General features: G+C 41.3%; 1 protein-coding gene across 1 annotated transcript in view; it reads right to left on the bottom strand.

Annotated features, from left to right (window-relative positions):
• Window positions 1–13,784, bottom strand: part of ASAH2 (N-acylsphingosine amidohydrolase 2) — a 69,696-nt gene extending 55,912 nt beyond the window's left edge. The window contains exons 1-4 of the mRNA XM_090278038.1: window positions 13,530–13,784; window positions 10,481–10,612; window positions 7,168–7,376; window positions 5,262–5,411 (exon numbers count right to left, since the gene is read on the bottom strand). Coding sequence (XP_090134164.1) covers window positions 5,262–5,411; window positions 7,168–7,376; window positions 10,481–10,607 — 486 coding nt within the window. The 5' untranslated portion in view covers window positions 10,608–10,612; window positions 13,530–13,784. The remainder of the gene's footprint in view (window positions 1–5,261; window positions 5,412–7,167; window positions 7,377–10,480; window positions 10,613–13,529) is intronic.
• Between the last annotated feature and the right edge of the window lie 340 nt (window positions 13,785–14,124).

Here is a 14,124-nt window from a genome sequence, read left to right as displayed (position 1 = left end):
TTCAAACAACTGCCATGAGTTCAATCTTATGACACAGAAGTGTCATGCAGTTGTAAGTTGTTAATTAATATATATGGACATATATATTAATGAAATATATAGAACAGGGCCTGACTCATCATGGGAACTATGTTAAGTGTTAGATTTTATGTCTATTAATTCCCAAATCTCATTAGCACTTAATTTGACCTCTTACTATCCTATAGTCTCACTGCCATCCCATTGGTTTAGGACTTCTATGCCAGGCTCACATGATGCAGGGGAAATTCCCAAACAGAGTCAAAATGCTTTCTACAACTCCGGCTTCCCTTCATAGCTATTTCAGCCTTCTAACACCTTGTAAAATCCCAGAGTATTAAATCCCTCTCTGTTTGAAATGCCTAGTGTGATCACTGCTTTCCCAACTGAACCCTCAGTAAGAGAGCCTTGACATTAATTTAAAGATTCTGCCCATTTGTGTCCTCACCTCTAGTCCTGGCCTATTCCAATTCACCTCAGCTATCACCATCCAATTAAGCATCCTAAAGCAAAATTGTGAGTGCATCATTTTTCTATTCATAAGTTTTCTAAGAATCCTCATCACCTACAGAATTAAAAATGACCTGGCATCCCAGGACCTCTACAGTTACGACCAACACATCTTCCAGGTCCATCTCCAATCACATGCCTACATGTGTTCTAACAGAGCTAACCTCTGCCCCTTCAGAGAAGAGTCTACATTCCTCCCTTGTGCCTCTCTGGGTTCATGCCACCTGCTCCATTTGATAGCCCTCCCTCCCCATGTTAACCATTTAAAGTTCTGCCCATTCAAGTGTCAGTTTCACTTTAAAATTTGCCCCTAATTTCCATGCCCTTAATCTCCATGTGGTGGTTTTAAAATACTGTATGATCACAAATTCCTTGCTACTCCTGAGCCTTCACGAGGCAAAGCTTCAGTTTGCTACACTGAGTGTGACATGGACTTAATGGCTTGCTTCCAATGAACTGAACAGGGTGAAAGGGGTGGCATGCAACTTCTGAGCCCCGGTTGTGAAAGGCATTGTGGCTTCTTCACTGCTCTTTCCCTGAGGAAAGCCAGCTGCTCTGTCATGAGGACAGGGGCAGGGGTGGGGGGAATGAGGCCTTCTCCTAACAGCCACAGGAGTGAATCTTTCTGGAAGTGTGTCTTCCGGCCACAGTCAAGCCTTCAGATGATTGTGTTCCTTGCCAGCATCTCGATTTCAGGATACCCTAAGCAAGACCCGCCTATCTAGGCCACTCCTAAATTCCTGGCCCACAGAATGCGTAAGATGGTGAATGTTGGTTGTTTGAAGACACAATACTTTAGGGCTATTTGCTGCTCAGTAATAGATAACTAACACACCACTGTACCTTATTCCAGTGAATTCGTTATTTGCATATTTCTGTTACAGACCTCTCATCTGTTCCCCAACTAGGTAGTGAGCTCATAAGTGACATGGATTATGACTCCCTTAGCGGTGTGTCTCCTGAAATGACTAGCAAAGTTCCTTGCAAAAAGCAGGTCATCAATGCATTTTCCCTTCAACATAACAGAATAATGTCACTTTTAAAAACGTATGTTCTGGGCCCTGACTGATGTGGCTCAGTTGGTTGAAGCATTATCCTATAACCAAAAGGTTCTAGGTTTGATTCCCAGTCAGGGCACATACCTGGGTTCTGTGTTCAATCCCCTGTCTGGGTGTGTACAATCCCCAGTCTAGGTTTGTACAAGAGGCAACCAATTGATGCTTCTCTCTCACATCCATGTTTCTCTCTCTCCCTTCCTCTCTCCCTTCCTCTCTCTCTAAAAGCAATGAAAAAAAAAAAAATGTCCCTAGGTGAGTTTTTTTTTTTTTTTTTTTAATTTAAAAAGTGTACATTTTGGGATCAAGTATATATATATATATATATATATATGTGTGTGTGTGTGTGTGTGTGTGTGTGTGTGTGTGTGTTAAGAAACAAGTTTTACCATTTTCAACTGTGTGAAACTGGAAAGGTTAATTACTGTCTTTAAGACTCTGTTTCCTTATCCATAAAATGGGGATAACAACAGACCATGTCAGTTTTGATGTAAGTGTAGGGGTGGGGAATGTACTTAATCCCCTCTCCCCACATTTCCATAAATTGAAGAGGTTTCCATTCTACTCCCCAAGAGAGAGTGACATTGGAGAAGTGCTTTTAGGCCTCCCCATCACCCTGCTCACTAGACCCTTCATACGGTGGAAAAACAAAGTGTTTAATAACTGAGATTGATGGAACATGACACTGAATAATGGACATTTAATGGTTACTGTTCTGGGTACTCCAGTCTCACCTCTTTCTCACTCATGAATGTGCAGGCAGACATTAAGAGAGTACATTCTCTCTCTGTGACCTCACACACACAACTTCCATATATATATATATATATATATATCTGGGTCAGGGCCTAGAAACTGGCTTATAGAGACAGACCTGGAAACCCATGTCCACCACTCTATTTCTCCCTCCCTGCCCCATCTTCTCTCCCTTTCCTTTCTCTCCCCTTCCCTATCTCTCTCCCCCCTCCTTTCCTCTCTCTCTCTCTCTCTCTTTCTCTCTCTCTCTCTCTCTCTCTGTCTTACAAGTCTCAGGTAGCCCAAGACACCCCTTCCATGCATCTTTCTGCTAAGCTCAACTTTCCCCATAGGTAAGTAACAAGATCTAAACTTGGGGAAAATCATAGAAGAGCCTGTAATATTCTACAATCCAGTTTAAAGATTAAGAGAGCTGACTTACTCTCTTCAAATTTTATTATGGAAATTCCCAAACACACACAAAAATAATCAGAATAATATAATGAAATCCCCATATCTGCCTATCACACAGCTTCAGCAATTCATGGCCAACCTCACTTCGGTGTATTTATAATTTTTATCTGGTTACTTATATCTATTCTCAGTTGTCTAAAAACTGGAGGGAAGAGTTACTGATTAATTGACACTCTCAGGCTTCTCACAAGGAAAATTAAATGAGAGAATGTATATGAAGGTCCCCTGGAATAAAATAAGCTTTCCAAAAAAAATTGGCATTAATAATGGACTTCCAGCCAAGATGGAGGCATAAATAGAAACGTTGCATCTCCCTCACAACTAAGAAGGAATTTATAACCACTTGAAAACTTAAAAAAAAAAAAAAAAAAGCACAGAAAATCAAAACTATAGGGAAGTTCATCAAAGAAACAAAGAATTCTTCAGCCTGAAAGATAGGAGGGGCAGAGCTTAAATGGAGAATGAGGAGCAGAGTAGCAGCTGGCAGGGAGATGCATGTCTAGAGGCAGCAGAGGCTGGTGGCAGGGCTGGAGTCAGAGGCAGCTGGTGACATGGCTAGAAGTATGGTGACAGTAGCCATGGAGAAAAGCAGTTATACTTTTAAATCCCAGGAAGCAATCCCAGCCCAAAATCAGATGGATCCCAGCCTCATACCAGATCATGTAGCTCTTGGTTCCAGCTCTAGGAAAAATAGGGCCCCATTGCTTCTGACTGTGAAAGCCAGTGGGGGTTGGGGCAGAGGAAGAAACTAGTGGTCTCTCAAAGGAGGCAGCTTGCTTAATATTGGAAGGGGAGGAGTGCCTGGAAAAGGGGCAAGTAATGAGGAAGCATCGCTGTTCCCTCTCAGACCTCTCCCCCACATACAGCACCACAACGTGGTGAAACAGGTCACCAGCACTGACAAATACCTAAGGTTCCACCCCTTATAACATAACAGGTGTGACAGCTCTACCAAGACACAGAGGCAAACACAGAAAGCTGTCAAAATGAGAAGTCAGAGAAGTATGGCCCAAAATGGGGGTCAGATCGAGGTTCCAGTGAGAGAACTAAGCTACAAGGAAATAGCAAACCTAGCATATGAAGAGATAGCCAATTTAACAGATGCACAGTTTAAAGTATTGGTGATAAAGATGCTCACAGACCTGACAGAAAAGATTAAATATGACAGAGAAGAAATGAAGGCTATGCTAAGTGAAATGAAGAAAAATCCACACAAAACTAGTGGTGAAGAAAAGGAAACCAGGGCTCAAATCAACAAATTGGAACATAAGGAAGAAATAAACAGTCAACCAGTACAGAAGGAGGAAACAAGAATTTTTAAAAATGAGGAGAGGCTTACAAACCTCTGGGATAGCTTTAAACATGCCAACATCTGAATCATAGGGGTGCCAGAAGGAGAACATAAAGAACAAGAAACTGAAAAACTATGTGAAAAAAATAATGAAGGAAAACTTTCATAATTTGGGTAAGGAAATGGACATTTGGGTCCAGGAAGCACAGAGAGTCCCAAACAAACTAGACCCAGGGAGGCCCACACCAAGACATATTATGATCAAAATGCCAAAGGCTAAGGATAAAGAGAGAATCTTAAAAGCAGCAAGAGAGAAGAGGAGAATTACCTACAAAGGGGTGCCTGCAAGGCTGTCAGCTGATTTCTCAAAAGAAACTTTGCAGGCAAGAAGGGATGGGCAGGAAATATTCAAAGTGATGAAAAGCAAGGACTTACAATCAAGATTTCTCTATCCAGTAAAGCTATCATTTAGAATGAAAGGGCAGATAAAGTGCTTCCCAGATAAGGTAAAGCTAAAGCTAAAGGAGTTCATCATCACCAAGCCATTATTATATGAAATGTTCAAGGGACTTATTTAAGAAAAAGAAGATCAAAGCTATGAACTTTAAAATGAAAACAGTATCACAACTATCAACAACAGAAGCTAAGGAATGGAAACAAAGGCAAACTAAGCAGACAACCAGAGTAAGAACAGAATCATAGGTACGGGGAGCATGTGGGGGAGGTCAGCTGGAAGTGGGGAGAGGGAGGGAAATGGTGCGGGAATTAAGAAGCATAGTAGAAGGGTGCAGAATGGACAGGGGGATGTTGAGAAGAGCTTATATGCACATGGACTAAGGGGGGTGGGACTGCTGGAAGGAGAGGGGTGAGATGGAGGAGAGCAAAGGGAAAAGAAATTGGGACAACTGTAACAGCATAATCAATAAAACATACAAAAAAAAAAAAAATGATGATGCACCATCGGGAAAATTGAAAGCAAATTTTGACCAGGATGATTTGGGATGGAAAAATGGGTATCCTTCTCCTCATCTATTGTCTGCTGGACTGGCAAGAGCTTATAATGTTGCAGGTCATAGAAACTTACTAGATGAAAAACCAGGAGAGATTAGCTACTCTCACAATTGCCCACAGACTTTTATTTAAAGTTATGTCATTTCATTCCCACATTAATCACTTACCTCCAGCCTCATTCGTTGGGACACCATGCCTATGTCGGCGCTGACAAACACCATTCGATTTGACCCATCAGGCTCCGCCATGATGAAAGCCCGGCTGTACAACCTGGTGAGGAGGCCCCGTGCATTCTGGCCAGTTTTTCCGTAGCCCATCTGCAGAGGAAGAGAGAATCAGAGCCACTCTGCCTCTCCCCCACACCCCCACCCCCGCTACCAGAAAGCAGGCTCACCCATGGAGGAAAAGACTACCACTACCAAGGAAGGACAAAGAAAATCAGCCCACATGACACTGAAAGCTATGAGTGAGACAATACGTGTGTTTTCAAGAATGAAGGCAACATCATAAAAGAAGATTTACTCTTCTGTGTAGAAAAATATAAAGGTAAAGTAGTGATAAGCTTGACAGAAGCTATTCACTGCCCTGTGGGTGAGGAAGGAGCTGATGTGGCTCAGAATTTTGTTAACTGCTTTCAGGGCTTCTCTGGTTTTTGAAACAAAATCTCTTCTCCTGCCTGTCTAAGGTACTGCACAAGGAAACAGCTCCCTTCCTACCATCCATATTGCCCAGGAACATCCTGAAATTGAAAGCTCCCTCCCTTTGGTCACTTTGGTTGTTGATGTGGATGTGTTTGTTGGTTTTTTACCTGAAGAAAATGGTTTCTTTACAATTAAGTACTCTTTAAAAGATACCTAACCCTGGCTTTTCCTATGTTATCCTTCCCTAAGCTAAGTCAGATCAAATACACCTATACTAGCCCCTTCTATCACTGTGTCAGAAAACCCATCCTTAAAGTGTACCCAAGTCTTCAGAATGCTCCCTCTACTGCTTGATTTACCCTAATGTGAGTGTTTATTTAGGATTACATTCCAGAGTCAGTTTTCAGAACACACAGCAGGGAATACAGTTGACCCTTGAACAACACGGGTTTAACAGTTCATGTCCAGTTACGCATGAGTTTTTTCAATAAATACAGTCAGCCCTTCAGATCCATGGATTCAACCAATTATGGATCAAAAGCAGTATTTTTACATTCCCAACAACAGATCAAAAATACTGATTTTGATCTGCAGTTGGTTGAATCTTTGGGTACAAAGGGCCAATTATAGTTAAGTTTGGGGGGAGTTAAAAGTTATACATGAATTTTCGACTGCACGAGGGTTAGCACCCTAACACCCACCTTGTTCAAGGATCAACTATAAATCCTTAACTCTAAAGATTATTTCATAGGAGGGAGATAATCCCATCAGACAACTTCATACTCAATTTCCTAGGGAAGCATTGATACAAATGGTATTGCCACCATCATAGCAGCCAGCAGGTCATACCTAATACACTGAAGGGTTTTCTTTGGTATATGCAGCGTTGGCCCATGTTAAGTTTCCAGTTTTAACTAACTAGAGCTACCTACATTTTCCAACTCAGAGATTGAAATCCTTAGGTCTTCAATCTAGAGATTTTCTGGCTTCTCTTGAAAAAACTGTCAGATATAGCAACCATGAGTCCACATTCTTACATAGCAACAATCAGCTAGAGCCATGCACTTTCTAGTTGCACCCTAGTCCCCACAACTTCCTACTCTCCCCAAATTGAGGATCACTGGATATTTATCATCTTACACTGGCCTGCTTCAGTTATTTATAGTATCTGCCCATCCTCTGTAGCATTTGAGTTTCTCAGCCCTGCCACTTCATAAAAAAACAGCCAAGTGTCTTTACAAGTGAGTTGTGGTCAAATAAATGACCCCCTCTTCCTTATAGGACAATTTTCATAGCATTACACATCAGTGAAGTCAATAGAAAAGCAAGAAAAGCAAGAAGATGATACTATAATATTCAGGAACAAATGCAGGATTCAATATAATAAAATTGTTATTTCGTATTCTCTTTGAGGAGCCCACGATTTACCTACCATATTGATATCTGCTACTTGTCCTGTGCAGTCAGCTCGCCCAACACCAATATGGTAGCCACTGAAGTTCTGAAATAGAGGAGGCTCTGGGGACACCTGGGTGGCTGTCGGACCTTGTGTGAGCGTTGAGCCTTGGGGGGCTGTGGAGCCCTGGGTGGCTGGTGGGCTCTGGGTGGCCTGAGGGCTCTCAGTGGGTGGAAAACCCGAATCTAAAAATAGAATAAGATATCTGAGAAACAACCCATTCAGCCCACTTATCTGTCAGCATCAATTAGAACACGTAGGTTCAGGTTCCTAAGGAAAAGCCTTTGTATATTTTTTTATGTGCAAGACACATGGTGGAAAGCATCTCAGGAATTTGTTTTATATCAATCCTAAGGATGATCTTCTTCAACAAAACAATCAAGGCCTCCACCAAATGTCCTTCAGCTTCTCCTCACAAGCCATTCTGGTCAAGCTTGTTGCCCTTCTCCGTTCACCATGCACTTCTGTACCAAACAAATCTAGTGCCAGCTTCCTGGCACACAACCTACTAAACCCAACCTCTGGGGATTCATTTCCACCATTCTCTCCATCCAGAGCCCTTACTCCTTTCTGCTCCACCAACCAATATCCACTACCCACTTCAGAGTTGGCTCATTTCCATCATGCCCACATCCAGTTCAACTCCTTGTCTCCAGGATGCCAGCCCAGCTGTCTCTACCCAGCTCTGATCTCCCACAACCTTCTCAAGACTTTTATTCTTTAAAAAAAAAACTCATTCTGAATGCAACCTAGACCATCATACATTTGTCGGCACAGTTCTACCTTATGTTAATGATTCTCATATCACCATACATGTATATGTACACACTATATTCTTTCCGTATGATATGTATATATGTGTGTGTGTGTGTGTGATGCATATATATCACATATGCATGCAAATATCAGGGAGGCAGAATGGTATAGAGATTAAGTGGAACTGACTTTACCAGTTACTAGCTGAACAAATCACTTAGGCTGTTTCACCCCAATTTTCTCATCTATAAAATCATCGTCGTCGTCGGCAGCCGTCCGTCTCGGGAGACGATGGTGTAGCTTCTTAAGTGTCTATCTGCACCGCCGAGAATGGCTGTGCAGTCCAACTCGGGAGTGACACGGTATCTGTCTCCTCCCGTGTTGAATCGACATCTTGTGATGACGCTGGAGTGTCCTCTCCAGTGAAGCTGAAGCTACAGAGCCTGGGCAGGGTGATATGGAGGGTCTGCTGTTGCCCATGCAGCAGACCCCCCCTCTCTTCGCAGCTGAAGGGTCCAAGGGAAAGACGGAGTCAATACAGCTTGGCTTCAGGTGCGCCGCAGGAGTTGCCGGTGTTGACTACAACGTCAAACCGCCTTAGGGACTCCGGCTCCGGATTTTCTGTCGGGGTTTACTCCCTTAGCCTTTCCCCTGAAGAGGTATGCCGCAAGGCAGCGGAGGTTTTTTGGAATCAGAGTTTTCCTTCTCTGATGTCATCTATAAAATAGAGGTAATAATAATACTCTATTTCATAGGATTGTTTTGAACAATAAATATGTTGATGCATATTAAAAATGTAGAGCAATGGCTGGCTTACAGCTTTGGTTTTATTTACACCTTTAGACATCTTACATATACATTTTACTTGCTTGTTTGTTTTCAACCCAGGCAACAGTCACAGGTGGTCAAGGTGGCAGATGTCAGTGTTTCAAGGCGTTAGTGGTCAGGAAGTACTTAGGCTAGAGGTTAGTAGCAACAATTTATGGGCTCCTAGAATTTTGGAGCTCGAAAACAAATTAGAGATTCCTTTGTCCAATCTCCTCGGTTTTACATGCAGGAATACTAAAGCCCAGAGAGTGACTTAATCAAGACTTCATGGAGAGCATATGATTAATCAGGTGCCCAAACCAGATCCTCCAACTTAGAATCTGATGCAATTTCAACCACATTCCAGATGGAGTTAGACACTGTGTCTTCTCCTCCCCAAGCCCACATTCTCTACAAGACATCGAGTATTGCAAGAAAGGAAGTAGGAACCTTTGCTATTGCTTTATTAATGCTGACGCAGGAGTGTGCTGTCAACCAAAGCAAAACTTACATAGCCAAGGGCAAGTTCTTTGTGACCTCAAAGTCCAGCTTCCATCTCTACAAAATGGTACTAAGACTAGCACCTACCTTTATAGGAGCTTTTGCCAAAAAAAGTAACCCTTCAAAAAACAGCAACTTCTACTCTGAGAGTAGTTACTGTAATTACTGATAACCAACCTAAGTCTCATTTTAAGAGCTAAAACTAGATCAGCCTTACAGACCCTTTCATTTCTACCAGTCCAAGACCCTGCTCCACCCACTGCTGGTGAGAGGATCTCTGGTCCTCTGTGTTTGCGGGGAATTCAAAGCACAGGACATGGTAGAGAATACTCTGGAAAAGAGAAAAAGCCACAGAAGAGAAAACTGAGGTGAAAACAGGCCATCTTCTTCTCCATTTGGCCCAAGTCCAGCCCTTTTTTTACTTTGGTCAAAGCACTCAATCCCCACTGTTTCTCTACTCATTTAATGGGTATAATATAACCTAACACTGAAGTAGAGGCATTATCAAAGACTCATGGCCCATTATTGCCTATAAATATAGACTAGATAGATTTCAAAAACTAAGTTCATCTCTACTAAAAAAAATCAAAAGATGTCTAAACACCTCAATTTCTAGCTTCTCTTGAAAACTCAGGAAAACTGAGTCCATGTTTATCATAATAACAAACAGCTGGCACTCAGGAGGGTCTGTAGACCCACTTCACCAAAATCGCAACTGCCTCCAGCCTGGTCCACCTCCCTACTCAACCTCATTTACAGAGCTTGATTGGCCCTCCCAAGGATTTGAATTCAAGTCTCCCCTCTTTAAGGCTTTTTAAAGACTAATTGATACTCAGTGGATCTTTTATTTACCTTTATCCCCCAGGAGAAATGATGCCAAAAAGAGGCAAAGGGAAAGAAAAGAGGATCAGGGCAAAAGCTCACATCACTGGGCCTTGAAGAATTCTGAACTGTTCTTAGATCAGTGAAAAAGCAGAAGACAAATAACTGCATGCCACATGCTGTCAATGGTGGGGGCAAAGGTAAACGATAAAAATTGCTATCAGTGCAGAAAGAGCAATTTAATGTGAAGGTTAGGCGGCTATGCCAGGCATATTAAGTACACATTGAACTGTCCTGTCATCAGCATTATCAGCAGACTCTATTTCTTGCCTTAGTGTCCCCAGTAATCAAGGAATTTCCCGCAGGCTGAGGCACAGCATCCAAGAGAGCCCATGACACTTGCCTTTGTGATTTTCAATGGTCCCACTGGTGATAAACAAGAGGCTGAGAAGGGCCACTGTGATTGCAGTCATCATTACAAGGAGGAAAATCAGGAACGTCTCTAATGTGGAGAAGGTACGTTTGGCCATTTTTCCTAAGAGAAAGGAGAGATGGAAGAGGCAGAAAAAGACAGAATCACAAATTAAAATGCATATGCTTTAAGCTTCCCAGGATGTCCTAGCTCTTCCATATGAATAGGCTGTACCAGGCAAGTACAGAGCACACGCACCATTAGTTCCATATCCCAAGCCCATTGCACACAAGACCAATCAATTAACAGAAGTCTTAGATAAGTTCAGATGGGGTTTCCAAATCCTTCTCAGCACAGTGCTCATCCTGGCAACCACCACTTGTTGTTCAGCTTTGGCAACTAAGTGAAAATCTATTTGCACCCCTTGGCTACATCATTACTGCCTTCATTTATGGTGATGATATTATTTATAGGTCTGTACATGGCTCTAGGTTGGAGAACGTCTGTCAACTATGATGACTGATCCGATCACATTGTACTTGCTCAGGTGAGGGTTTTACTCTGTTGTTATAGACTAAGTAAAATTATCTTGTCCACATGGAGGTGATACCCATACCTTTGGCCTTTAAACTCTATGTTCTAACTTTAAATACTACCTGATAAGAAAATGGCATAAAAAGGGGGTTGGCATCTCTGTCTCAAGACAGATGTTAATGAAATTTCCCTCTTCAGAGATAAAAAGGATCTCACCCATTTTGCAAACCCTGTAGCAGAGGACAAGGATAAAAATAAAAATGCCCCTGTGTTCTACAAAAGCAGAAAATCTGCTTGTAAATTCCTTAGGATATTTTAGGAGGAGAATTCATCATTGCTCAGAGGGATTACAAAAGCTAAGAAGTCATATAATACAACAGGAGAAACTATACTGTGATAGTTAAAAATTGGGTTCTGAAGTCTGACTTCAGAATTTAAGTTCCATTTCTCCCACTTACTGCAATTGAACTTGGGAAATCCCAGATAATGAGCCTCAATTTCTCCATATGTAAATAGGAATATGATGATGACAATTTTAGTACCTATCTCAGAGTTCCTATAAAAATAAGAAGAGAATATAATAATAATTTGTTTGTTCCATGGACTGTAATAAGTGTTTAAAACGTTGATATTCATCATTAAGCTCCAAAATGGCAATGACTGTGCTCTTCACAGTCCTTAAAGGGAGTTTATAGGAGACTACTATTAAAGGATTATTGGAATCACAGGTGGGGACTTGAGAGCCTACTTTGGGAAGCCTGAGCAGTGGGATGGGATTGGAGTCCGAAGACTTGCCCCCCAAATGGTATTATGTGGCTAAGATGTTGCTACCCCCAAGAATTGTAAATTGGCAACAAACAGTTGTGTTTAGTGTTGCCCAGACAATTTTTTGTTTCAATTTGACTTTGTTGGCAAGATAAAAAATAAATCTTATAATTTTTTATAGAGTACACATTTGTAAATCTGAAACTTTAAATTTCCTTTCAAAATACTTCATAAAGTATGGTAACCCTGAGCTAGCATTCCCATGTGCCAAAAGTTTCAAAGCTTAATAGGTGGTGTTCCCTTTTGTTGGGGCATGCCTTCTCCAATCTGCCCTAGTTCCTACCCAGTGGGCCTTGTCCATCTAAGTCACTGCCTGGTCTTTGTAGTCATTTTATTTTGCAACCTCTGGACTAAAGGTTAAAAATTAGTCTACCAGCAAATACTTTAGAGGTAGGGCTAAACTGGGAGTCGACAAAGAAACTGGAACATCTTCCCAAATTTCCAGGTTACTGGTAGGCTTTCCTCGGCCAAATAGCACCACCATCATCACCTTCAACAGCAGCAGCAGCAACTTCAAATTTAGGGCAGAACAAATTAGTGTTTTATCTTGGTCCCAAGTTTCACTGACAGCTCCCAAAAGTCAGGAAGCAGATCTAAAATATGCCTTTGAATCTTTGATGATCCAAAGAGGTTTACTAGTCATTAGCTATTGTTTCAGTAGCAAACATCAAACCCAAACTTCAGTAGCCAACTTCTTGCTCTAAGCTTTTGTTTTTATAAGCCTTTCTATTGGCTAAGAGAGCTTCTATACAAAAAAGGCTATAAAAAATGGATGACTGCCCTGGCCAGATGGCTAAGTTGACTGGAGCATTGTCCCATCCACCAAAATGTTTCTGTTTCACATTGATGTTTCTCTCTCTCTCTCTCTCTCTCTTTCTCTCTCTCTTTCCCTCACTCCCTCCCTTCCTCTCTCTCTAAAATCAATGAAAAGATATCCTTGGGTGAAGATTAAAAAAAAAAAAAAATTGATGACAGCTGGATCTCCCAACCCCAGATCATCTACAGGCAAATTGTACATGTAAATGTGGTCATGTGATAGGAGCCTGTGTAACAAATAGACATGGTATAAAATCATGGGTTTTTATTTATTTATTTTTTTTGCTCATTTTTCTCTGTTGACTCATTTCTACTACCTGCCTTTTGCATAAGTCAACAGTATCACTTGATTTAACAGTAGAGTTTCCACCTCTTACTCAGATTTCAGTGACATCCCTGATGTGTTTCATCACTCTTATTTTGTTGCCAGAATTACTGCCAACATATTGCAATTCTTTTTGAACCCATTAGCACTATTTATTTCTCATTAATAATTAAAATCTAAATTCAACCTTTAAAGCAACTGTCTTACCTGTTCAGAAGGCAAATGAACCCTGGAGAGCAGAACCAATAATTACATTTTAAAGGATTATACATTTCCTAATGGTTCTCAGTTAATCTAACAGTATCCTGAAAGGTCATTTATGAGGCTATAATGAGACAATAGCAAGCCACTTGTCACATCTTCACCATGCTGAGGTCCCTATTTCTCAAGACTGTGAAAGTAAAAAGTAATAATCTGGCAAAGTGGGTTTCCAAAGTTTAAGAAAATGGAGTGAGGATTGAGGGTTTCCTCAAGATCTCTGAGGCAATGGATAACTCAACATCTACCCTTCCCTCTCCAAGAAAATATAGGCATTCTTACCTTATTCAACCACTCAAAAGAATTTTTGCATCCAGTAAAGCAAATCCTGGTCCAGAATCTTGTTTCCTTTCCCTTGCACGTTGCTCAGCGAAGACTTCTCAGCACTTTCTGACATCTACGAAGGGAATATTTTTCACAGTGATGTCCAAGAGAGTCAGAGTTCTCGTTATCATAACTCTGTGGGCTTGGTGCAAGGATAAGATTAAAGTGTATTGATAACAAAAGGCTTATAAGCAAACTCTCCCCTGGGCTGGCCTAACACTGAGGCAGAAGTAGCAGAAGGCCTGTGGGACTGAAGGTCAGTTCAATGCAATGTCCACAAGCTGGATCACCAAAAAAAAAAAAAAAAAAAAAAAAAAAAAACAACAACAACAAAATCACATGCTTTATTCACCACTCAATGACCTCAATGACATAGTAAGATAAGATATCAAGAAGCTAGGAAAATTTCTGGGCAAGTAGAATGAGGAAACTGAGAAAAGAAAATTAAACAATGCCAAACAGTTTGAGCAACTTACAGCCAGCTGGTAAATCACAAGACCTCATCTTCCCCTAACCAAGGACACTTGAGAGCTAATAGTTTATATCTCTCCAC

Source organism: Furipterus horrens, unplaced genomic scaffold (genome assembly GCF_987537825.1).
Source record: "Furipterus horrens unplaced genomic scaffold, mFurHor1.1.pri manual_scaffold_5, whole genome shotgun sequence".
NCBI classification, from domain to species: Eukaryota; Metazoa; Chordata; class Mammalia; order Chiroptera; family Furipteridae; genus Furipterus; species Furipterus horrens.
This window is presented reverse-complemented; position numbering and strand designations above follow the sequence as displayed.